At 43.2% G+C, this 26,198-nt stretch overlaps 2 protein-coding genes across 3 annotated transcripts in view; one reads left to right on the plus strand and one right to left on the minus strand.

The window, feature by feature from the left end:
• Window positions 1-11,407: 11,407 nt before the first annotated feature.
• LOC102983680 (protein LDOC1-like) lies at window positions 11,408-13,210 on the minus strand. Its single transcript, XM_007100631.4, has one exon. It carries the CDS (start codon window positions 12,888-12,890, stop codon window positions 12,492-12,494), a length of 399 nt encoding a protein of 132 aa, XP_007100693.1. The 5' UTR covers window positions 12,891-13,210; the 3' UTR covers window positions 11,408-12,491.
• Window positions 13,211-13,219: 9 nt separating this feature from the next.
• AKAIN1 (A-kinase anchor inhibitor 1) overlaps window positions 13,220-26,198 on the plus strand; it is an 80,092-nt gene continuing 67,113 nt past the window's right edge. Inside the window, exons 1-3 of one of the 2 annotated variants that reach the window (XR_008615965.1) lie at window positions 13,262-13,522; window positions 17,596-17,667; window positions 23,451-24,137. The gene's annotated coding sequence lies outside the window, so the exon portion shown is untranslated. Of the gene's footprint in view, window positions 13,237-13,261; window positions 13,523-17,595; window positions 17,668-23,450; window positions 24,138-26,198 lie in introns of those variants that run through there. The other variant, XR_008615964.1, reaches the window with a different exon arrangement.

The raw sequence follows: 26,198 nt of genomic DNA on the forward strand, positions 1-26,198 counted from the left end.
CTCCACGGCATGTGGGATCTTCCCGGACCGGGGCACGAACCCATGTCCCCTTCATCGGCAGGCGGACTCTCAACCACTGCGCCACCAGGGAAGCCCTCAATAACTATTTTAATATGAAACTTCTTAAGGGGGTTATAAGTAGATCTTAATTAGGATTTGGCAGAAATGTGCCGAGGCCTGTCTGTTGGTGGCAGCCTGTGGAGTCAGTCAGTAAATTGGAAGTTCTAATGTCTTTCCTTTAAACCAGAGTAACATGAGGACATTCAGATTCTGTACTTTGGTTGTAGATCTTTGGTTTGTGAAGTTCGGGGAGAAATCAGCACATAACTATGAGATTCCAATAAGCTATTAAAATGTTAATGACATTTTTCATTCCCAAGTAAAAATATTTTAGTAGGATCTTTCTAAATGAAATATAGAAGATGTTTATCCTATTGGTAAAACTTACATATGATGATGTTCACAGGCTTTGGTTCTCTCTCTGCTTTTTGACCCCCCATTTGATACTTATTGTGCTTTACTACAAGCCAGGTCTTGTAGGAGGTGCCAGGGATGCAGTGAGAATCCTCACAGTCTAGTGGGTGGAGAAAGATCCATAAACAATTACAATCTCATGCAAGGGGAGTGTGGGAGTGGGGTGGGGGTGGGTGGTGCCCCACAGGGAAAGAGCACTTAATTCAAACTTGGGGTGAGGGAAGCCTCTTGGAAAGAAGCCTTTCCACATACTAACTTCATTATATGTGGTCTCCGTATTGATTTCTGGTAGGCATCTCGGACATAACAAATCCAAAACCAGACTCCTGACTTGACCCTCAGATCTGCTCCCCACACGTTCTTTCCTGTCTCACTAAATGGCAACCCCATCCTCGCAGCTGTCGAGGCTATAAAACCTTTTCTTTTGCATCCCACAGCCATTCCACGTGCTAGCCACCAGCATCTCCTACTGGTCCAGCCTTCAAAATGGAGCCAGCATCTGACTACCCTAGTTCTAAGCTACCGTTATCTCTTGTCAAAATATTGCACAGGCCTCCTGTTTCTGCCCTTGCCCCATTCCACTACAGTCCAGGCTAAACGTAACAGCCAGAAGGATCTTTTATATTTTTAAAATTTATTTATTTATTTATTTATTTATTTTTTCCCACTGTGTTGGGTCTTCATTGCTGCGCAGGGGCTTCCTCTAGTTGTGGCGAGTGGGGGCTACTCCTCGTTGTGGTGCGCCGTCTTCTCAGGGTGGTGGCTTCTCTTGTTCTGGAGCACCGGCTCTAGGCGCGTGGGCTTCAGCGGTTGTGGTGCGTGGGCTCAGTAGTTGTGGCTCGCTGGCTCAGTAGTTATGGCTCGCGGGGTCTCGAGCACAGGCTCAGTAGTTGTGGCGCACAGGCTTAGCTGCTCTGCGGCATGTGAGATCTTCCCGGACCAGGGATTGAACCCATGTCCCCTGCACTGGCAGGAGGAATCTTAACCACTGCACCACCAGGGAAGTCCCCAGAAGGATCTTTTAAAATAGAAACTCTAATGTCCCTTCCGTCAAGTTCCTGAGGTCCTTTAGGTCACTACTCAAATGGTACCTTATCAGTGAAGTCTTAACCACTTTATACAGATAGCAACCCCCCTACTTCCACCTAGGCATTCACTATCCATTGTACTCCTTATCTTGTGACATGCTATATCTTACTATTGTAAATTTACTATTTTGTTTATTTTCTGTCTTTCCTCCACTGGAATACAAACTCCATTATAATCAGAATTTGGTCTGTTTTGTCCATTACAGTATATTCCCTAGATAATCCTAGAACTGTGTAAATTTCTCTTGACATTTTTGTGTATGCCCTTCCAGACATTTTTCTGTGTTTATAAATACATTTAAATAAACATAGAATCATGTTATACATCCTGTTTTTAACCATGCTTCTTTCATTAAGCAGCATATAAAAACATTTTTCAGTAACAATACTATTCTTGCACAGTATAATTTTTATTTTTGTGTAGCATTCCAGTATTTGGATGTTACCATAGTTTATTTATTCAAGCTTTTATTTTTACACTTTTTTTTTACACTATGTTTAACTTTTTTGTGTGCCTAAAGCATACCATTCTGACCAAATATTTGTTCACATCTCTGAGCACAGGATATGTCCCTCAGATGGGTCTTAAGAGGTAGACTTGTTGGCTCAAGATACATAGAAAATTATAAACTTTGTTACCAATTGCCAAATTGCATCTCGGAAGGGTGATATTATTTATACTTCTATCAGTTTCATACAATTTCTTTTAACACTTACACTAGCAGGTATAGGAGGTATAGAAATAACTTCAGTTTTTCAAGATAAAACTGAAGAAGCCAGTAAGAATTTGATCCTTTTCTTTCAAGATAAAAATCTTCCCTTTTCAGTCTATTGCTTGCCTTATCTGTATGGTATCAGACTCACTCTAAAATTTTGTGAAAGTCACTTAAACGTGGTGGGATAAACTTTTCAGTGGTTTCCTGGAGACTACTTTTATCTTCTAAGAGACTTTCTCATTTAGAAGGATCCTACTAAAAATATTTTTACTTGGGAATGAAAATGTCATTAACATTTTACCCATAATAATTCATATACATAATACTACTGCATATTTTCTACAAGAAATTTTAAATACTGGCTTTATTTATTTTATTTTTTTTGTGGTACGCGGGCCTCTCACTGCTGTGGCCTCTCCCGTTGTGGAGCACAGGCTCCGGACGCGCAGGCTCAGCGGCCATGGCTCACGGGCCCAGCCGCTCCGCGGCATGTGGGATCTTCCCGGACCGGGGCACGAACCCGTGTCCCCTGCATCGGCAGGCGGACTCTCAACCACTGCGCCACCAGGGAAGCCCGGCTTTATTTTTATAATAATAAAAAAGTAATGCCCAATATTTTTTGGAAGGTGCCCTGATAAGAAGTAACTGCCAGTCACTTGCAGGTTCCACATTTTTTATTTGTGTTTAGGATTGCACAGACACCAGAAAATTCTGCTACTACAATGAATGGAATAATAAGAAAAGGATGAAGGTAGATTTAGTGTGTAAGAGTTGCATTCTGGCAAATGGCACTGAGCAAATAAAAGACTGGTCACTTAATCAAAAACATTGGTAAAGTAACATGTACCTTAAAGATTTATATGTAAACCACTTAAGTGTACATTTTTTGTTTTTGTTTTTTGTTTTTTGCGGTAGGCGGGCCTCTCACTGTTGCGGGCTCTCCCGTTGCGAAGCACAGGCTCCAGACGCGCAGGCCCAGCGGCCATGGCTCACGGGCCCAGCCGCTCCGCGGCATGTGGGATCTTCCCGGACCGGTGCACGAACCCGCGTCCCCAGCACCGGCAGGTGGACTCCCAACCACTACGCCACCAGGGAAGCCCTAAATGTACATTTTTTAACCTGCATTTGATACAGGGTCAAGAGGTTCGGTGATTAGATTGTCATATCATAAATAATTCATAACTGTAATACTGTTTCTTTAAAATAGAGAGAGAACTTAAACCCACTCTGAAACCATGATTATTGCTTATATTTTTGGAATTTTTTTAGCCAATATTTTATATTTGTCTCACCTATACATAACATAATTTAGCTATTCAATTTTTTGAAGGCATCTAACAGATTTCTTTTTATAGAAGCAAACCTCTTCTCACAATGATTTATCAGTTTGTGAAATATTTAACTGAATTACATATTTAGATTAAAAAGTACGACTGGCATAAATATGTCTGGGGATAGAGGAATACAACTCTCAGCAGGCATACAATTCAACTGATAGAGGCAGAAATATGTAAATGTTCTAGAAAGTAGCCCACTAGCCATGAGTCTACAGGGCATATAGAATGTCATTATCATTAGTACCATATTCAGATTGTGAAGGAGTCATTTATTTTCAGCAAGGCACATCATAATTTAGTTTTAACTCATTCATTTGAATTTTATTGGTTTTGAAATTTGGTTTGTATTTAATTTGTAATTTTAATAGTGTGTAAAAGCTACAGAGATTTAACTCATATAAGGATTTATAGTTGGTTTAATTTGTATATGTTTAAGTGACATTCTAATAATTGAAGCCAGCCTCAGGGATAGGTGAGAATCTTTTTTTTTTTTAATTTTAAAAAGGTACATGTATAATACCTGAATATGAGAATCACTACCATATTGGCTAGGAAGGAATTAGCAAGAACTGATATAAGGAGATAGACACACACACTTATATTTACTGATCCACTCTAACCCTCTACCCCCTACTCTCTTTCTCAAATGAACTGTCAGTCAGTCATTAAACACACAAGGGAAGCTCAAGCTCTGAATATTGGTAGGAAAATGGATACAAAGTTGAATAAAACTTGGTCTCCTGGTCTCAAGAAGTAAGTCTGGAGTGGGAGGAAAGAGACATAATGCAATCGCTCCTTCAGCCACTATTTAACAAGGCAAGAAGTTAAGTGCCATGAAGAAAAGTAGAGGTGGCTACTTTGGAACATCCAGAGCATGGGCTGATCCTGTTACCACTTAGTTTTTGCACAGTGAGTTTCAGCATTAAAAACTGATTTGTACCTTCAAGAATACTTCATTCTAAACTTGCCTCTCTATGGGCTAAGGCCATTATAATGGTGACAACTGTTCAGTTTTCAGTTAATATTTGTTGTTATTATTACATAAACAAACCATATTGTTTACAATTACACTCTCTCTTCTAGGCCCACGTAAGTCTGTTAAAAGGAAGTGTGTTTGTGTGTGTGTGTGTGTGTGTGTGTGTGTGTTTAATCCCTTTAAGTATGAAAGCTATACATCTGAGAACCTGAAGCTAATTCACAATTTCGAAATGGCATTGGTAGTTTATTAAAAATGAAGACTATGGCTCTCATCGATTTTTACATGTCCAGATGTTCATGTCATAGGTTTTCTACGCTACCATACATTTGTTCTATTCAAGGAAATTATGCATATAAATGAAGTTCTGACCAAGTCTACAATATTAACCCCTCCCAGGAAGGAATCTGGCAAGTACCCACGTATCTACCCAAACATGGTCGTTTCACAGCAGGACAGGACCTAGGCTGAGAGAGAGATTTGGGAACAGGGCTGGGTAGTCAGATAAACTGAACAATAGGGTCTGGTCTTGAGGACCAGCTCAGAGAGATGGGCAGTCAGAGGCCTGGTCCCCGGGCTGTCCGGGGGCTCTTGATGTAAGATCTCCTTCAGTCTTGAGTGGGTCAGAGCCAGGCCGACCAGGTTCTAGGAGGAGCCCTGCAGGGGATTTGGGGAGTTAGGGGAGATAGAAGCTGAGACCGAGTTCTGTCTGTTGAGGCCTCCGTAGAAGTAGAAAATACGTCAGAATCTGCCCATTAGTCCTTCACGATGGTCGGATTAGTTTAATGACTTTGCAAGGGGAGGGGAGAGACCCACAAATTATGATCTTTCCATGTTTTTTGTGTGTTTGTTTTGTTTTCTTTGGCTGCACCACGTGGCTTGTGGGAAATTAGTTCCCCGACCAGGGAAACACGGAGTCCTAAGCACTGGACCACCAGGGAAGTCCCTCCATGTTCTTTTCTTTAAGGCATTATTTACTTTCTGAAATCCGTACTAATTTTTTCCCTCCTTCCTTCCTTCATTCCTTACCCCCTCCCCTCCCCTCTTCCCTCCACTCCTCCCTCCCCCTCCCTCCTTCTTGTCTCTTTCTCTCTCCCTCCCTCCCTTCCTTTCTTTCTTTTCTTCTGTATTAGTGTACTAGGGCTGCCATAACAAAATACCACAAATTGGGTAGCTTAAAAGAACAGAAATCTATTCTCCTGAAGTTCTGGGGGCCTCAGTCAAGGTTTCAGTAGGGCCATGCTCCCTCTGATGTTCCCATGTGTCTCTCCCAGCTTTTGGTGGTGGCCAGCAATCCTTGGCATCCTTGACCTGCCCCTGCATTGCTCAATCTCTGCCTCTGTTGCCACATGCCTTTCTTCCCTGCCTGTGTCTATGGCTCTCTCTGCATCCTCTCCCCTTATAAGGACACCAGTCTTACTGTATTTAGGACTTATCCTAATCCAACATGACCTCAATTTAACTTAACTAATTAAATCTGCAAAGATCCTATTTCTGTATAAGGTCACATCCTGAGTTCTTGGGCGGACAAAAATTTGGGGGAGACATTATGCAACCAAGTACAGACCCCTTTCTGTTACCCATCCCACCCCCCTGTTTTGCTTTTTTTCCTTCCCTTTTAGAACTTTAATCAGTTGCAAGATAAGCAATGAGCTGGTTGTGTTCTTACTTGGTTTTGATGACCTTTTACAAATCACTTCTTGTTATGTTCTTCTTAGCATTCATGAATTATAAGATCATCAATAACTCATAAAGATAAATTATTTATTTTAAACATGCTGATTATTCAAGCTTCATATATTTTCTTGGACGTTTTGCTTGTCTTCTTTAATTATCCTGCTCTTTTAGAGCTTGCTTGAACTTCAGAGGTCAGTCAATGCATTTTTCATAACTTGTAATGGATTTTGGGGGTTTTATTTTTAATAAGCCTTTCAGAAATGGAAAATATCTCTATCAACCTATTCTTTTCTCATTTTTCAATGAGAGATTCTGGAGGTTCTGTGTGGCTTTATTTTTTGATGCAGATATTTACAGTCACCTGACAAAGGGGTAATGTCAAAAACAGAGGCCAGTGAGGAAAACGTGAAGTGTGGATAATATTATGTCATAAAAATGGCATAATTTCTGCATCAAGGTGAAGAAGGACGTTGACTGGAAATGCTTCTTACTAACATCCATGTTGTTGCAGGCTGAAAATAGACTTCCAAGTCTCTTAAGGTAAATCAGATGAACTACTTGGGGAAATTAAAAAAAGTAACCATGACCTGTGTGGACAATGGGCTGGAAGGGAGTAAGAAGGGATGTAGTCAGGAGTCTGTTGTCATAGTGCCAAACTGCAGAGTGACAATAGGAACCAGAGGACCAGCTCTGTCTGCGCACAGGGGGTGTGTCTCCAGATCCATCCACAAGGAAAAGGATGTCCAAAGACTAGTGAGCTCTGACCAATCACTTTATTCCCTCCTCCTCTCTTGGAGAGGAACAAAACAGGAGATGTAGAAAAATGGAAATGGAATCTGCAATATTCCTGACTGGGGAGAGAGGAAGAAACGCTTCCCACATCCATTTATCTGTAGGGCCTGCCATTTCTGCCTCCAAAACGTACCTCAAATCTGTCCTCCTCTCTCCACTTCCGTTGCCTCCACCTTAAACCAAAACCCTTTCCTTTCTCATTAGAGTAATGCAATTCAGGCCTCAGCTGCCTAAAATCCAGAGGAGATGTATGCAGGCTGACGTGGTCTCCAAGTCTATTAGAAGTTCAAGATCAAGGTGCTGGCAGATCCCGCGCCTGGTGAGGGCCTGCATCCTGGTTTACAGATGGCCATCTTCCTGTATCTTCACATGGCAGAGAGCAGAGAGAGGAAGCAAGCTCTCTGGTCTTTTCTTTAAGGGCTCTAATGCTGGTTATGCAGGCCCCACCCTCAGGATCTCTTTACCTCCCCGCAAGCTCCAGCTCCCAATACCAGCACATTGGGGGTTAGGATCTGACTTATGCATTTTGGAAGAACACAGACATTCAGTCCTTAACACCCCCCAAGGCTGGCTTAGGGGCACCACTTCGTGCTACCACAGGCGCGCTCTTCTTGTCCCCTCCTTGCTGCAGTCCTGCATTATAATGGCCTGTTTCTTTATCTTCCCAGTTGTAAGCTCCTGGAGAATCAGGACTGTCTTGTTCATAGCTGTGTCTGCAGTACCAGCACATAACATGATAGAGAGTTGTCTGGTGATTAATAATGTAAGCACTGCATGTTACAGGGACCCTTGCTGCCTCTTTTCTGAACTTACTAATGGTTTGGAAAACATAAATTTCTCAATTTTGTAGATGATATCAAGTAAGGAGGATGACAGAATCAACACTGAAAAAGTCAAAGATCTAAAATGCCACAGGCTGAAACCAATAAGGTAAAGTTCTAAAGAGAAATGTAAAATTCTACAGGTAGGTTCATGTTGCGCAGTGGTTCTCAAAGTGTAGCCCTGACCAATGTCGGGAAAATATAATTAAAAACAAAATGTCTTGTCAACCTAGAAAACCTCTTCACAAAGACAGAAGAGAAATAAAAGGGTTTTATTTTGAGTAAGCATTAAACCAGAACGTAATGTGAATCACAGAAAAGCCACTAAGGGGATAGATAGCGAAGACAAAAAGCAATGGCACCCATTTACGTAACCAGGCTGATGAAACCAATTACCTCCACGTTTTCAAGATAAAGGGTAACTGATTCTCAAATAAGAGGACTAACTGCCTTCAAATAAGGGAACAATAAATTTCTCATATCTTTATGACAGAAGGTAGGTTTGTATTTGGAGACAGGTACCTGCTGAAGTTAGGCTCCTATACTCCCAGGAAACTGGGAGGAAGGGGTGCTATGATGGTTCCAGTTCTATGCGATGGCTCCAGGTCCCCTTTCAAAGAGAAATTCCTGGATTGTAAAATGGGAAAGAGGCTTATTTAGCCTTTAAAAAGATTTCCATACATTTCAAAAGGCAGAGAAAGAGCCCACAAGGACAAGTTTTCTAAAGTAAATGCTCTCGTTTTCTTTGCACCAGGGAGAACGAAATATTTTTCTCATTTCTAATTTATTTTACCCTTACACCAACAGCATCAGCATCACCTAGGAACTTTAGTTAGAAATGCAAATTCTCAGGTCCCAACCCAGATCCACTCAATCTGAAACTCTATAGAGTTAGGGCCGGGCAATCTGTGTTTTTTTACAAATCCCTCAGGCAAGGCTTATGCTCCCTAAAGCTTGAGAATCACCGTAGGGAACTGTTGACAGCAGGCCACTTGAAAAAGATTTAGGGAAGATGAAGGATTTCATTGAACTTGAATTAATAGTTATCTGCAGTTTGAATTACAGAGGTAGTCGCTGCTCTGCCAATACATTACCTTCAGTTAGTTAGCAAGAAATTAAGATGTCTGAAATAAAGATATTAGATGAACCTTGGTTTAGGGTAGACAGTCAAATCGTAACAACTTGCATAATAGAAATAAATGCAAAAGCATTATGAAAAATTATGCTCATCTGGCTCTCAAGTGCATTCCTTAATTGAATATATGAGAGTTGCCTGATTTTCTGGAAAATCACAAAATGCCCAAATCAGGTAAAGCCATACAAGCCAAACTCAAGAGAAACTAGACAATTGTGCAATTTTTTTTTGCATGAACCCCTTCTTAAGTTCACCTGGCTTTCTGCTGGGGGACAAAATCTGTCCTTTCTCAGTGCTTCTCAATTTGGGATGCAAATTGGAATCACTTGAGGATAAGAAACACACACTCAGAGGAGATTCAGAGCAGCAGGTAGTGGATTCTTTGGGGGCTTGGGTTCACATAAGCAGTCTGGACAGTGAGCCCTGCTCTCCTTTCTCAGCACGGGCCAGAGCCTACCATGGACCTCCAAGAAGAGCACTCCAGAGCCCCAGCTATAGTTCTAGGCATGGGGGCTGATGTGGAGAATTTGGAGTAGTTTGGAACGTCCTCATCTAAAGAGTTTGCTTTGCGAAAAGTCCTTTATACCTCCTTTGACCCACTTCTGAAAGACAGCCCTAATAAACTCGTTTCTGTGGCCACTGAAATAAGACAACATTCATGATGCCAAGCTTTCCTGAGGAAGACCACCTAAAGTGAGGCTGGTGGCATTTGCTGTCTTAGGAGCTCGGGGTATCCCTGTGATGGACTCTCCCCCTTGTGTCCTCAGGCTATGGACCTTTTCCTGCCTACTGGTCCCATTCATGGATGTACTGCAGTTGACCCAGAAGGACCTGGAGGTTGGACAAATTCCATGAAGCATATTTCTCTGAACTTTTCAAGGAATTTGAGAAGCAGGAGGTGACTGAAGGCTATCTCATGAATGAAGAATGGCTGAAGAAGTGTGCTGAGGATTACAAATTAAGAAGTGAAATGGAAGGCCAAAGATACCAAACATTAAAGGCCCACACAGAAGAGGTCCTCAATGTGGCAGAGAAGGAAATTGCTCGGGTCCAGAGGAAAGGCCCCAGTGGCCTGTTGGCCTTCTAGGTAAGCCTGATAAAGGGCCAGATGAGGAACATTCCCCAGAGACCATTCAGCAGAAGCCTAAAGAAAACAATGAACTACTCATCATCTGCTATGACCTTATTTCAGAGATGGAATGATGTGGATGGAGGTCACTGACCAGTAAGTGACCTTCTCTCCCTCCTGCCGTCTGTGTAACTGTAAGCAAGACTTGTATATTCTTTTCTCGTTCTTTCATTTTGGTGGAGATCTAAGATACCCTTAAAAAAAAAAGCTATAGAAAATTAAGTATGAGATATCTTGACTTCTGAGTTACGCTCTATTTGACTTTTTCAATGTTGATGCTGATCTTTCATTAGCAAGTTTTTGTACCCTATCAAATATGTGCTCTTGTGAGGTTTACTTAAATTTTGGGGGGTGCTATATCCTGCAGGTTTTTTTTTACTGTGGGAAAAACACTGCTCTGAAATTGACAGCCAATAGGACGAAGAATCAATTAATTTTGTTAGTACATATGTACCACAAAAGTATGGTTTATAAGAAGCCGTGTTGGGGGTCCCAGTCTCTTATAAACTCTTACAATACTAACTGGCAATAAAATAATTGCTATAACCTGTCTTTTAAAAAAACTTTACTGTAGTTCATTTATTTATAGTTGCAGAATTAAACAGTGTATTGACATGTGCACAAAATGAGCATTAATTGGGTGAAGAGCAGAGGTTGCGGGGTGTTAAGTAGTTGGTCAAGTTGTATTTTGGCTCATCCCCACATGGCAAAATAGGTATATGAAGGACCTTTGTGTCTTGAGTTTTTATGGCAAGAAAATATTTTAAAAATTTATTTTATTGAAGTATGGTTGATTTACAATGTTGTCAATGTCTGCTGTACAACTAAGTGGCTCAGATATACTACTTTTTCATACTATTTTCCATTATGGCGTATCACAGGATATTGAATATAGTTCCCTGTGCTATACAGTAAGACCTTGTTTATCCATCCTATATATACTAGTTTGCTTCCAATCCCAAACTCCCAATCCTTTCCTCCCCGATCCCCCGCCCCCTTTGCAACCACAAGTCTGTTCTTTATGTCTGAGTCTGTTTCATAGGTATGTTTGTGTCATATTTTAGACTGCTATAACCTTTCTTTTAATCAAATCGTGCAAAAATATAATTAGAGGTTTTCAGTTCAGTCCTTAGGTAAGTGAACTGTCCATCAAGGGGGCAGTGATGAGTTTTTCTTAGTATGAAGATGTGACTAGAATTCAATCTATTTCAGTGAGACTATATTGACCACCAGAATGCCAAAACCTATGGACATGTAAGGAAAGGCAGCTAGATTTTGGTCCTGAGAGGATTTCAAGAACTACTTTGTTTGACATGAGGGCTCAGACCTTCCTTTTTCTTCCCCTTTTTTGGCCCTAAGAGAATCACAGAATTCTAAACCAAATTTTAATGATCAAGTAATGCCTTTAATTACAAAAGAAAAACTGAGGCCAAAACTGTAATTTACAAAAAAGGAAGCAGCCAAGTCATTTAATACAGGGGAATAAAGGTGAGTGGATACAGCTCAAAGAATGCACCATTCCCTGCCTCCCCTTCTTTTTGCTACAAGTTGCACCCATCTTTAAAAACACCATCTTCGCCAGATTCAGGAGCAAAGAAATTGCTCAAGTTGGGTTTTCTGCCTCCTTTGTAAGCTGCACATGTTAACATGTATTTTAAAACTGTGATGTGAAAAGACCATAAACAAGAAGCAAATATGCCATTCTCTGCACACGAAAGCATTATTTTACCAGACATCAGAATATGCATTTAGAATTTTTTCTCACAATTGTGTTCCTGTGGAGATATACATTTGGTCTTATTCATCTGTTTCTCCTGTAACCCCAAGTACAGTCCCCAACATATGGTGCTGTAAAATACATATATACATTTTAAAAGTAAATACGTTTTCCATGTACTGTTCAGCGCCTGGACTTTTCTGATAAAAGGCACAGTCTCTGAGCCTGTTGTGGTTTCAGAACAGAAACGATGGGAAAAACAGGTTCCTGGGGCAGGAGTGTCAATATTTGTCTGCCAGCTACGCGAACCCTGGCAGCTGTCTCCGGACCTGAGGTCTCCAAATCGGTGTCCCCGGGCGTGTGCCAAGCTCAGGCACTTCCCAGGCTGGCACAGATCGTCCAAGGCGGGCAGCAGCAGTTTTCAGAGACGGCAGGTGGCAGGGGCGCGATTCGGGGTGGTCCGTTCAATTGCGAACAGGTCTCCCGCCAGTGGCCGCGTTGCTGGACCGAGTGCAAAGGCAGCGGGGCTTCCTCGCAAGGGTCGGGCCCAGCAGGTGGGGACTGGAGAGCTCTTTGTGAGTCACGGCCAAGCACGACCCGGTCAGTGGGGCTCGCAGCCCTGCCGTTTCCTACCCGTTCCTGCCAAAGGCCCGCTTCAGCGCGTCCACGAAGCCCTCGTAATGCGCCAGGATGGGGCTCTCCCTCTCGATGTAAGGGACAACCCACTCCTCGGCCGGCCCACTGAGGCGGCTGATTAAAAACGCCACCTTGAGGGTGTCGTTCGAGAACCTGGCCTCAAAGAACCTCATGTAAGAGGCCGCTTGGATCAAAAACTCGGGAAGCCGGGCGGAGTCGCCTTTGAACGTCTCGGGAAAAGCCACCGGGCAGGCGGGCGGGCGCACCTGGGCCAGCAGGTTGGCTTTCTCGCACAGGAGCCGCCGCACCTGGTCCATGAGCTCTTTGTTCTCCCTGCGCAGCGCACGGTTCTGGGTCAGGAGGTCCTGCATCATGACCGCCAGCGCGTCCATCACCGCCCGCCGGGTTCCGTCCCAGCCGCCGCGCCGCCGGAAGTGCGTGTCGCTCGGGGGAGGGTCCTGGAGAGCCCGGCGGCGGCGCGTCCGGCCTCTGCGGTCCAGGCCGGGCTTATGCCCGAGCGCCGGCAGGCAGCGTCGCCGGGACTACTGGCCGGAAAACCAGCATCCGGGAGGCCTGAAGCAGACGGGCGGCGGTCAGAGAGGAAATCTGGAGTAGACTAGGGGCCGAGCCGAAGTACGCAGCGCCGCGCTCGGCGGAGGAATCTGACGCCGTGGCTGCGCTCAGCACTTCCGGAAGGCTCCGTCCGCGACTTCCGGTAGGGTCCGTCCGCGACTTCCGGTACCCTCAGTCTGCGGTCGGCGCGCAGGTGCTTAAAGGGAAGGTGTCTGCTCAGGGATCGCGCGTCACTGGGCAGCTGCGGCTTCGCCCGCTCCTCCCGAGCTGCGAAGCAGTCGTAGAGTTTTGAAGTTCCATATTCCTGGCTGTTCGCATGTTACGCTCAAGGCTTCACAGCCACGAGGAGGCAGTTTCAATAAAGCCCTCTGTGCCTGCAGAGTAGACCATCCCTTGGGGCTTCTAACTTGACGGAACAAGGAGCATCTCTCCTATCCGGAGTGCCTCCCAGGTGCCAGACGCCTTATCCTATCTCATCTAAGCCTCCCGACTCTGTGAAGCCCATGCTGGGTTTCTGGTTTGTTTGTTTTTGTGTTCCTGAGGACACAAGCAGCTCAGAGAGTATACAAATTTACTCTGGCTACAAAGTCGGTGGTACGTTGGTGAAGGCTTCCTGAGTGCCAGGTGATTGAGGATGAACTTAAACTTAAGGTGGCGGCAGGGTCTGTAGATTGGAAGGGTCCCTGTTCAGATGAACGCCATCTGTATATACATGAATGAGAGGAACAGATTCCATCTGCTCCAATTCAGCCACCGTTTACTGGCGCTGGCTGTGAGCTCTGCTTCTCTACTGTAATTAGGCTCTGCTCTGACCTTCCTATCTAACCAGTCTCCTATTTTTTCCATCAGTGTGACGCGCTAGATAAAGAAAACTTAAACCTTTGTGTGTGTGTGTGTGTGTGTGTCTGCAACCAGCGAGTTGTTAAGCACGTTGTCTACCAAGAACCACTCTCAGGGGCTTCCCTGGTGGCGCAGTGGTTGGGAGTCCGCCTGCCGATGCAGGGGATGCTGGTTCGTGCCCCGGTCCGGGAGGATCCCACGTGCCGCGGGGCGGCTGGGCCCGTGGGCCATGGCCGCTGGGCCTGCGCGTCCGGAGTCTGTGCTCCGCAACGGGAGAGGCCACAGCAGTGAGAGACCCGCGTACAGCGGAAAAAAAAAAAAAAAAAAAAAAAGAACCACTCTCAGGCTCTGGGACTTAAGCTATGTCCCCCTGTTTCCATATTTGAGGCGCTCAAAGATTGACCCCGAGGATCCTCCCATGCCAGAACCACCCGAGGTGAAACTGTGGGGAGGAAATTTCAGGAGGGGGTATTGATTGCTGTGTGGTTCAGTGACTAAGAAACCCAAATAACATATCTTGATGAGTAGTTACATTTACGTTTAAGAATATAATTTTTGACTTTTTAGAAATGAGAAGTGATACTTTTTGCCAGAATCCTCCGTTTGTCATTTACATTGCGGAGCACAGGCTCCGGACACGCAGGCTCAGCGGCCATGGCTCACGGGCCCAGCCGCTCCGCGGCATGTGGGATCCTCCCAGACCGGGGCGCGAACCCGGTTCCCCTGTATCGGCAGGCGGATGCGCAACCACTGCGCCACCAGGGAAGCCCAAGATGGTAGGTTTTGATTCTGGCTTTTGATCGATGTACTTTTATTTGGTATTTTACTGTTGGAGACTAGTTTGTATTAATAAAATAATGTTTCCTAATAAAGCTGCAGGTTATAAATTGTGCTAAAACACTTTCAAAAACAAAATACAAGAGTACTTGAGATCAGTTATTTAAAATATATATACCTCAAGAAAGAAGAAAGTCATATATCAAAAAAGTGGTTATCTTTGGGTGGTAACATTTTTATCTTATATGTCTGCATTTTTGAAGTGACTATTGATTTTACAGTGAAAACAATAAAATTTATTAAAAATGAAAGAAAACAGGAAATATAAAAGAGATGCTTTCCATTTTTAACACATTAGTTATCTGAAGGGAATTTTGGAAAGCACAGAGGATGAATGCCTAGCTTAACTGAGACTGCATTTCAGATCTCAGGCTTAATCTGAAAACATGTAGTGTTCTTCTGTTCCTTTTTAGCTAGAAATTATTATTATTTTGCCAAGGAGAAAGGTAATATGTCATCATATTCAGTTCATCTAAAAAAAGAAAGCCATTTACTGAGTCAGTGTAACTTATGGAATTTCTCTGGAGCTACAGAGAGTATCAAAATGTCATTTAAAGTTTCAGAGCCAAAATGAACTCTTAGTTTGTCCTCAATATAGGAAATACAAAATTTATGAACCCAAATACAAGACTGGGCAGTCAGCTCAAAACACTGAGGATGTGCTTTCCACTAACTAATAATACCGCATACATTCTTGTGCACATATATGTTACAGTATACATTTCTTTAAAAACCATGTTGCCACATATATGATAGGTCATCTGGTTCAGAGCTTTTCTGTGCTGGGAGTTCTAGTTTTTTTTTGTTTTGTTTTTTAATCACTGATTTACTCTCTTTACTTGTTATAGGTCTGTGCGGTTTTTCTATTCCTTCTTGAGTCAGTTTCGGTAATTTGTGTGTTTCTAGGACATTTTAAAATTTCATTTAATTTATTGGTGAACAATTATTCATAGCATTCTTTTATTTTTATTTGTGTAAAGTTGGTTGTAATGTCCCCATTTTCATTTCTGATTTTAGTTATTTGCATCTTCTTTTTTCTTTCTCAGTCTAGTTAAAGTTTGTCTGTAAATTTTGTTGATTTTTTTCTAAGAACAGACATTTGGTTTCATTGATTCCCTATTTCACTTATCTCTGTTCTAATCCTTATTATTTCCTTCCTTCTGCTAGCTTTGGGTTTAATTTGCTCTTCTTTTTCTAGTTTCTTAAAGTGTGTATGGACCAAACTGGGTCCCCTCAAAATTCATATGTTGAAGCCCTGATCTTCAATGTGACTGTATTAGAAAATAAGGCATTTAAGGGAGGCAATTAAGGTTAAATGAGGTCATAAGGGTGGTTCTGTTTCTCTGAAGAACCCTGACTAATACATTCTTCTTTTAGTCATTTCTAATTCTTCTTCAATCAAGGGTATATTCATGGATATATAGAAAACTATCTTTCAAGTATATACTACCAAAAAAAAACCCTATGACAAATAAGAACCAGGACTATGAATTTTTTGTATGTGTGTGGTTCTGTGCATTCTCAAGATGTTTTAAAAGTCTTAAGAGAAAATACATTGAATAATGGTACACACCTGCTTTGGACAGGGTTGTAGTGGAGGATGTTAAATTTATTAAATTTGGGGCAGGGGGTGACTTTTGCCACTGTGGGACTCGCAGGTCCAAAACCTGTAGGGCAGCCTAGCAGCCTGGAGATTCAGGGAAGAGTCGATGTTGCAGTTCTGAGTCTGAGATAAAAGCGCAGGCAGAATTTCTGTGTTGTCATCTGGAGACAGAACTCTTTCTTTGGGAAACTTAAGCGTTTGCTCATAAGGCCTTCCACTGATTGAATGAGGCCCACCTGTGTCATGGAGGGTAATCTGCTCACTTTATTTTACTTTTTTTAAAGAGTATTTTAAAAAATTTATTTATTTATTTTTGGCTGTGTTGGGTTTTCATTGCTGCGTGCGGGTTTTCTCTAGTTGCGGCAAGCGGGGGCTACTCTTCATTGCGGTGTGCGGGTTTCTCATTGTGGTGGTTTCTCTTGTTGCAGAGCACGGGCTCTAGGCATGCAGGCTTCAGTAGCTGTGGCACACGGGCTCAGTAGTTGTGGCTCGCGGGCTCTAGAGCGCAGGCTCAGTAGTTGTGGCACATGGGCTTAGTTGCTCCGCGGCATGTGGGATCTTCCTGGACCAGGGCTCGAACCCGTGTCCCCTGCACTGGCAGGCACCAGTGTGCCACCAGGGAGGCCCTCTGCTCACTGTAAAGTCAATGAATCTAAATGTCAGTCACATCCAAAAAATACCTTCACAGCAACTTGAAAACCAGATGTTTGACCAGTTAGTCACCATAATCCTGCCAGCTTGACACATAAAATCAGCTATGTAGAAATTTGATCATTTTAGAATAAAACTTGAAGACATTTGAAGAAATGGCCTAAACAAAAGTGAGCATTTGTGAGAGAACTCATCTGAATGTTGTTTTTTATTTGACTCACAATTCTTGTAAAAAAGAAGTTAAATCAGGCATATTTCAAAATAGTTACTTCCTTTAGGCAAGTAAATGCAGAACCATGTCCCTATCTGTGTGGGGTTAATCAGAATATATTTCAAACTGCTGAAAGCAATTATGACAAAGGACAGTGTGACTGTCTAATAAATGGTTGTTTTTGTTGTCCAGCATGTATCTTTATCACTTGTTTGCTCTCTTTGGGGTAATCATTTACAGTGACTCAAACTGTGAGTCAGGAAGTGAGATGTCCCCTGATATCACACTAAAAAGACTTGTGAGACACATACTACAGGGGCTTGATGGATGGATAACCTGTGGAATTGAAATAGCATTTTAAATGGGGATATTTTTCTTGCAGGTATCCTTAGGAGATAGTCCTCCTGCCTCCTGGAATGAATGGGCTTTGTTTTGACGTGGGCCCCATACTAAGGTAACAGTCTCTTTTGGTCATTTGTCGGCGTGTCTGGAACCCCAGCTATATTCACCAACCTTTCTAGATTTGTTAGGGGAATCAGTTGAGTAATGCATGTGACAGCATTTTGGAAGCGATCAAAAATTAGAAAGTTGATGATACAAGTAAGACAATGTCTTTACCAAAGCGATTATAAATGTCAGAGTATTTATCAGAGACCATTTGTTGGTTTCAAAGCTTTATACAATACTTAAATGAGTTTTGGCATTTTTGGTGGGAGGGATGGTTTTATTGAATTTTCAGAGCTGTCGGTGTGGGAAGCAAAGCATTAAGGAATTCACTGAATTCAAGATTTTAATAGCAGAGGCAATAATATGGCTTATGTGACTATCAGTTTAACAAGGTTAAGTGGTCCTTTAAAGGACAGAATTATGTGTCAGATTGTCCTAGGCACTAGGACACAACAATGAATAAAAACAGGTACAGTTGCTGCTATTCTGGAGCTCGTGACCCATGATTAAAGAAAATGGGGGCAGCATAGTAAAAGAAAAATTATGACAGCGGACCCCACTTGATACTGTGTAGTCAGAGAAGTGGGCCTTGAAGAAAGGGCACTTAAGTTGAAATCTGAAGGACATGAAGGCATTAACTAGGGAGGAGATGGGGATTTTCACAAAGGCAATCGGCAGAGTCTCTGGTGTTAGAGGAAGTATGGTATATTTGAAGACAAAAATCCCAGCATATCTAGAGCACAGAGTGAAAGGGAGAACAGTACGAGATAGGGCTGGAGAAGGAGGCCGTGACTAGACAGTGCAGGTGCCCAGCGGGCTATGTTACAAATCTTGGTCTTCACCCTAAGAACAATAGAAAGCCATTGAAGTTTTAATTAATAGGGCACATGATTATTTGTTTTGAAGAGATTACTCTGGCTATAGTTGGGGTCAGAGCAGATGTGAGGAGACCAACCCAAAGGCTGTTACAATTGTCCAAGCAAGGGATGATGGTAGCTTGGATTTGCAGAGTAGCAGGTGAAAAGAGAGAAGCAGACAGCTTTGGGAATTCTCTGAGGGGTCACATGGACAAGATGTAGTGATGCATTGCATGCAGCAAAGGAGAAGCTTGGTGACTTCATTTACTAAGAAAGGAAATGCTGGAAGAGGATCATAGGTTTATCTTGGACATGTTGAGCCTGCCATTACTAATAACTGTAACCCTCCTTAATGTCAATTCCAACCACCCTATTACCACCAGTTCTTATGTTTCCATCTCACTGTCTTTAGTACCCCTACTCCAATGTTGCTTTTCCCACCAGTACCTATAATCTATTGATCTCTCATGGTTTCATGGCTTCTCACTCTTTTCTCATCTCATTGACTACTTTATTCAATTTCTGTTCCTTCCGTAGCATCATTATCATCACCTCTTTGCATACATGCTGGACTTCCTTGACCTTCTCTTGCTTCATTCTCTCTTCTTGGAGAAAACACGATCCTACTTAAATTCAGTTCTCTACTTGCTCCTTACCTGCCCTCATTCTGGAGAAAAACACAAAGCCATGCTGAATGGGCTCAATTTATATGAGCATTAATATCAAACATGCCCATAATGCTGCCTGAAAATCATACTGGCTTTCACTAGTACTCACTCTTCAACTGTCCTTGGTGATTGTTTCATACTGACCACACCTCAAATCTTTCTTCTCCAATTCTCACTCTAAGCGAATGAGCTTGCATCCCGCCACACTGAGAAACGGAAGCAATCAGAAGAGAATGTCCATGAACTCTTCCATCACATCTACCCACCTGTAGGCGTCTGTAATCATTTCTTGTGCCTTTTCTTCTCTTATTACAGAGGAACAAAGCTTACCCTAGCAAAGGCTAACCTCTTCACTTGTGCTCTCATTTCCTCCTAGGATGGGACCACCCAAGGCCAAGGGCAACACTCAGAAATTCTCTCCTCTCTCCCCTGCATCATCACTCTTCTCTTCCACCAAAATCTTCTCTTGACCTCACTTTTCTCTCTGGCTAATGTCCGTTTTCTTTCCTCCTCTTAACAGTGAAACTCCTCCAACGAGTTGTTTGTATTCACTGTCTCTGTATTATCTCCTCTAATTCTCCATCCACTTTAATCAAACTTTCATACTTGGTACTTTACTCATCCTGAATGTATCAAGGTCACTGTGACCTCCATGTCAGTTTCAGTCCTCATTTTACTGGACCTGTTGGTAGCATTTAACATCAATGCCAAAGATCAATTTGATAGCAAATCACTCTTTCCACCTTGAAACTGTCTTCTCTTGGTTTTCAAGTATCACATTCTCTTGGTTTTACTCCCGTCCTCCGGATGCCCCTCCCAGTCTCCTTTCCTTGTTCTTCCTCACCTCCCTGTGTGCCCGGATCTCATTTCTTGGACCTCTCCTCTACCTCCACTTCTTTAGTGATCTTGTCCAGGTGTGTGGATTTAAGTACCATGTATAGATCTGAAAACTCCCTAGTTTTTATCTGCAGCCTAGACCTCTCCCTGGGCTCTAGACTTGTATATCCAGCTGGTTACTTAAGAGCTCCTCTTGGATGTCCAATGCATGTCTCAGATTTAACATGTTCCCAAGGGAGTTTCTGCTCCTCGTTTCTGGACCTGCTCCTTCTGAAGTTTTCTCCATCTGAGAAAACGGAAACGTCATCTTTCTAGTCGTCCTGGCCAAAACCCTGGGGCTTATCCTTGACTTCCGTTTTTCTTCGCAAACACGATATCCAAGCATCAGCAGATTCTCTTGGCTCCATCTTCAAAATGTGTATGGAATCTGATCACCTTTTACCAGTTTCACAGCTAATACTTGGTCAGAGCCTCCAGAACTGTCCTGTTGGATCACCGTGCTGGCCTCCTAACTGGGCTCCCTACTTCTACTCCCAGCCCCACGCCCAGAGCAGCATTTTATTTTATTTAATTAATTTATTTATTTTTTGCGGTACGCGGGCCTCCCACTGTTGTGGTCTCTCCCGTTGCGGAGCACAGGCTCCGGACGCGCAGGCTCAGCGGCCATGGCTCACGGGCCCAGCCACTCCGCGGCATGTGGGATCCTCCCGGACCGGGGCACGAACCCGTGTCCCCTGCATCGGCAGGCGGACTCTCAACCACTGCGCCACCAGGGAAGCCCCAGAGCAGCGTTTTAAAAACAGAAGTCAGGTCATGTCATTCCTCTGCTCAGGACCCTCCAGTGGCTTCGCATTTCTTCAGAGTAAGAGCCAAAATCCTTACAGTTGCCTCCACGGCCCTATGCACTGTAGGCTTCCTGTTAGCATTCTGATCGATCTCCCTGCTTTTCCCCTTGTTCCCTCAGCCTGACCCACATGGTGGTACCACTGTTTCTCAAGGGTGCCGTGCACATTGCCAGTTACAGGATTTTGCCCCTTTTGTTCCCTATGCTCAGATGTCCACTTCCCTTGCTTCTTTACCCTTTTCAGGCTTTTTCTCAAACATCACCTTCTCAGCGAGGCCTTATCTGATCACACTAAATAGCGTGTGTTCCATCTTCTTCCCAACACTCCCTATTCCCCTTCTCCCACTTAATTTTTCTCCATAGCATTCATCATGGTGAAAAATACCTGTTTTTATATGTTTGTGCTTTTGTTCCTCTCTCCCCAAAGAGAATTGAAGCGTGATGAGGACAGGAGCTCTGTCTGCTTTGTTCACTGTTGTATCATCAGTTCCTGGAACAATGCTCGACCTATAGTAGATTCTCAGTATTTGTTAAAAGCATGAGTTAATGAATCCAAGTGCATATAGTGAGTGGGCAACTCGGTCTTTGAGTCTGGAGCTCAGAGGAGAGGTTTTCACTGGGGAAGCACATTTGGGGCTCATTGGCATAGAGATAGGGTGACCATGTATTCAAGTTGGCCCTGAACAGTCTGGGCATAATTGCTAATAGTACCCCTCCTTTACTCTGAAAAAATGCTCTGGTTTGTATGATAAATTGTAGCGTTCTCCTAAAAATTCATGGTAGCTGAAACCATAGGACTGGATGGCATTGCCTGGAGAAAGCCTATAAAGTAAAACCAGAAGAGGATCTAGAAAGAGCCCTTAGGTTCTCTAACTTTTAAAGGCTCACAGAGGAGGGAGGAGTCTGACAATGAGATTGAGAGGGAGCAGTCAGACGAGGAGAAAAACCAGATGCACAAAAGCTAAGAAAAAAGAGTAGTTCAAAAAGCAAAGCAAGAGGTCAATAGAGTCAAAGTCTACTGAGAGGTGGAATAAGATGAGGACTGAGAGATACCCGTTAGATGCTTAGAAGTCAGTGATAGGCCTTAGATGCGCAGTAATAGGCCTTTTGGTGGAGTGATTAGGGCAGAAACCAGATTGATGTAATGGTGGGAGGAGAAGTGAGGAAGACGGCAAGTTATAGAAAATCCAGTTCCTTTGGTTGTGACTGTAAGAGAGAATGGGCAAATTCTGGATTACCCATTGAGCAGATTGAGTATGTGCTTAAGGCAAAGCTCGTAGCAGAGTAGGAGCAGCAAAACAGGACAAATGTGGAAAGAATTTAGTACTTGACAATTGGAAGCAATGAACTAAAGGAGTCGTTGCCAAAAACTCATAGATCTGTCGGGCTTTCTGGGCATTGTTTTACTGTTTGCTTTACATGTGGGAAAGGGTACCTCAGTACTTAGTCCTCTGAGTGATCTGACCTGGCCCTGAATGTGGTCACAGTGGAAGTGGGTGTGGCACTGAGAGAGCGTGTCTTCTGTTTCTGTTTGGAAGAGGTTCGAGCTGAAATGTCGACGGGCAGGATCCAGATGAGAGGCACCAGCAGAGCAAACAGGAGAGGGGAGAGAGAACTGATGGTGGCATTTTACCGGGGAAGGTGGGAGGGGCGTGGGACCTGAGCATGATGGGAAGAGTGGCCGGAGGTGGGTTGAGGGGTACATGTCTGCTGTAACTGGAGGGAAGAAGGAGGGGCTGGGCACACATACAGCTGGGTTTCGCCAGGTGGATGTGGGAAGAGAGGGCATTGCTGTCTGGGGTCTTCAACGTGCCCGAGAAGGAGGAAGGACCACCTGTGAGTGCGGGAGATGCCTCTCTGGGGCCTAGAGCAGTTACAAGAGTGACAGAGTCACCGACAGAGGAAACAATGTTAAGGGCTTTTTTTTTTTTTTTTTTTTTGTGGTACGCGGGCCTCTCACTGCTGTGGCCTCTCCCGTTGCGGAGCACAGGCTCCGGACGCGCAGGCTCAGCGGCCATGGCTCACGGGCCCAGCCGCTCCGCGGCACATGGGATCTTCGCGGACTGGAGCACGAACCCGTGTCCCCTGCATCGGCAGGCGGACTCCCAACCACTGCGCCACCCGGGAAGCCCAAGGGCTCTTTTGAGGTTGGTGATCATGAATCATCGGCCGACATGTCTTCAGTTACCTAGGTGATTACAGAAAATAATAGGCTTTTTCTCTGATGGAGCAAAGATCACCAAGAGAAAAGTATTTAAGAGTGATGTTGCTTTCAACGGCCAAATACCCACTTCTTTTTCTGTGATGTCACGAGTCAACATATATGCGTGGGAAAAGGTAGGGATCATTTGGAGAAACATGCTCTGGAAGACAGTCTGTTTGTTCTGCTTCTCCTTCAGGAATGAGTGAGGCTGAGTAAAACTGAGGTTTTCCTCAGATAAGGTTCTCACCAGACTGGGTGGGAGTCAGGACGCCTGAGCCCCGGTGCTGGTCCTGCCAGAACCATGGTAGCTTCCTTCTCTGGGTTTCAGGTTGCTCACGGAAAAGCTGTCAACAGACGATCTTATTTTCCTTCCACTCCTAGAATCTGTGAATCTATGATGTCCTGTCGCCATATCGGCTGCCTCCAGCAGACAGGCAGGAGTGTAAGTCCTGGACTTCATTTTGGAATTGGAAGAGTTCTTACAGAATATCTGAGCCTGAATTTGTGCTCCAAGATACTGGCTTTCGAGGCGGCCTGATGAACTTGTCCCTTCTTGCTGGGTGGAGCTGTGAACCCATTTTTAGCAGATGAGGCAAAGGAGTCAGGCAGGTGTGGATTAAAACACAGTTTTTATTACTTTACCAGTAATAAATCAGCTTTACCATCTGATACTGGAGAATGTGGCTTAGAGCAGCTTAGACAAATGGGCTTTGTGATACTGAATTCCAAAATGAGGTTCACGCACCCACCAGAATCACAGGAGCACAGAAATTGCAGACTTGGCCGCATCGTCCTTGAGGACGTGATCGCACAGGGAACAGAGGAGGACACAGGCTTTGTGCGGGCAGCCAGCTTCCTAAATAAAGGCAGACAGAGGAAGGAGTGGAGTCATCAAGTATCAGGTTCTCTCCTCCACTTACCACTCAAGTAACTTGCTCCTTGTCAGGGGAGAAGTAAGGATGAGGGAGAGAAGGAGTGAAAGAGCAGGATTTATGGGAATGGACGCTATCCTTTCTAAGGTTTATGAAGGTGGAAAGTGTAAATGTAAGCACAGGCAATTGCATGGCAGGGCAGTTTTTTGTTTCTTTTTAAAAATAAATTTATTTATTTATTTTTTTTTTTGGCTGCATTGGGTTTTTTTGTTGTTGGTTTTTTTGGATTAATAGTTAACATTTATTAACATTCGACTCTAATTGCTGCATCTGTTTTTTGTAAGAATATTTTAATTGCAGACATTTCTCCCCTAAATATTTTAGTGTGCATCTCTAAAAATGTCTTTTTCTGTTTACATAACCACAATAACTTTATCACACTTAACAAAATTGACAACAATACCTTATATTATCTAATATCCAGATCATATTCACATTTCCTCAGTTGTCCCAGGATCCAGTCAAGGACCCTGCATTGTATTTGGATGTTACATATCCTAAGTCTTTTTTTTTTAAAATTTAATTTTATTTTTTTATACAGTAGGTTCTTATTAGTCATCAGTTTTATACACATCAGTGTACACATGTCAATCCCAATCGCCCAATTCAGCACATCACCACCCTCACCCCCCGCTTTCCCCCCTTGGTGTCCATACGTTTGTTCTCTACATCTGTGTCTCTATTTCTGCCCTGCAGACGGGTTCATCTGTACCATTTTTCTAGGTTCCACATATATGCGTTAATATACGATATTTGTTTTTCTCTTTCTGACTTACTTTTCTCTTTCTTAATTTCTGACTCTGTATGACAGTCTCTAGATTCATCCACGTCTCTACAAATGACCCAATTTCATTCCTTTTTATGGCTGAGTAATATTGCATTGTATATATGTACCACATCTTCTTTATTCATTCGTCTGTCAATGGGCATTTAGGTTGCTTCCATGACCTGGCTATTGTAAATAGAGCAGCAGTGAACATTGGGGTGCATGCGGCTTTTTGAATTATGGTTCTCTCTGGGTATATGCCCAGTAGTGGGATTGCTGGGTCATATGGTAATTCTATTTTTAGTTTTTTAAGGAACCTCCATACTGTTCTCCATAGTGGCTGTATCAGTATACATTCCCAGCAACAGTGCAAGAGGGTTCCCTTTTCTCTGCACCCTCTCCAGCGTTTGTTGTTTGTAGATTTTCTGATGATGTGCATTCTAACTGGTGTGAGGTGATACCTCATTGTAGTTTTGATTTGCATTTCTCTAATGATTAGTGGTCAAAGAGTGTTCTTCCTATATTTTCCTCTAAGAGTTTTATAGTGTCCGGTCTTACATTTAGGTCTCTAATCCATTTTGAGTTTATTTTTGTGTATGGTGTTAGGGAGTGTTCTAATTTCATTCTTTTGCATGTAGCTGTCCAGTTTTCCCAGCACCACTTATTGAAGAGACTGTCTTTTCTCCATTGTATATCCTTGCCTCCTTTGTCATAGATTAGTTGACCATAGGTGTGTGGGTTTATCTCTGGGCTTTCTATCCTGTTCCATTGATCTATATTTCTGGTTTTGTGCCAGTACCATATTGTCTTGATTACTGTAGCTTTGTAGTATAGTCTGAAGTCAGGGCGTCTGATTCCTCCAGCGCCGTTTTTTTCCCTCAAGATTGCATTGGCTATTTGGGGTCTTTTGTGTCTCCATACAAATTTTAAGATTTTTTGTTCTAGTTCTGTAAAAAATGCCATTGGTAGTTTGAGAGGGATTGCACTGAATCTGTAGATTGCTTTGGGTAGTATAGTCATTTTCAGAAAATTGATTCCTCCAATCCAAGAACATGGTATATCTCTCCATCTCTTGGTATCACCTTTAATTGCTTTCAACAGTGTCTTATAGTTTTCTGCATACAGGTCTTTTGTCTCCCTAGGTAGGTTTATTCCTAGGTATTTTATTCTTTTTGTTGCAGTGGTAAATGGGAGTGTTTCCTTAACTTCTCTTTCAGATTTTTCATCATTAGTGTAGAGGAATGCAAGAGATTTCTGTGCATTAATTTCGTATCCTGCAACTTTACCAAATTCATTGATTAGCTCTAGTAGTTTTCTGGTGGCATCTTTAGGATTCTCTATGTATAGTATCATGTCATCTGCAAACAGTGACAGTTTTACTTCTTTTTTTCCAGTTTGGATTCCTTTTATTTCTTTTTCTTCTCTGATTGC

This window comes from Physeter macrocephalus, chromosome 19 (assembly GCF_002837175.3).
Source record: "Physeter macrocephalus isolate SW-GA chromosome 19, ASM283717v5, whole genome shotgun sequence".
NCBI classification, from domain to species: Eukaryota; Metazoa; Chordata; class Mammalia; order Artiodactyla; family Physeteridae; genus Physeter; species Physeter macrocephalus.

Bases quoted from the DNA above. Each gene is read 5' to 3' on its own strand.
- LOC102983680 (XM_007100631.4), bottom strand. From the start codon at position 12,890: ATGGACGCGCTGGCGGTCATGATGCAGGACCTCCTGACCCAGAACCGT.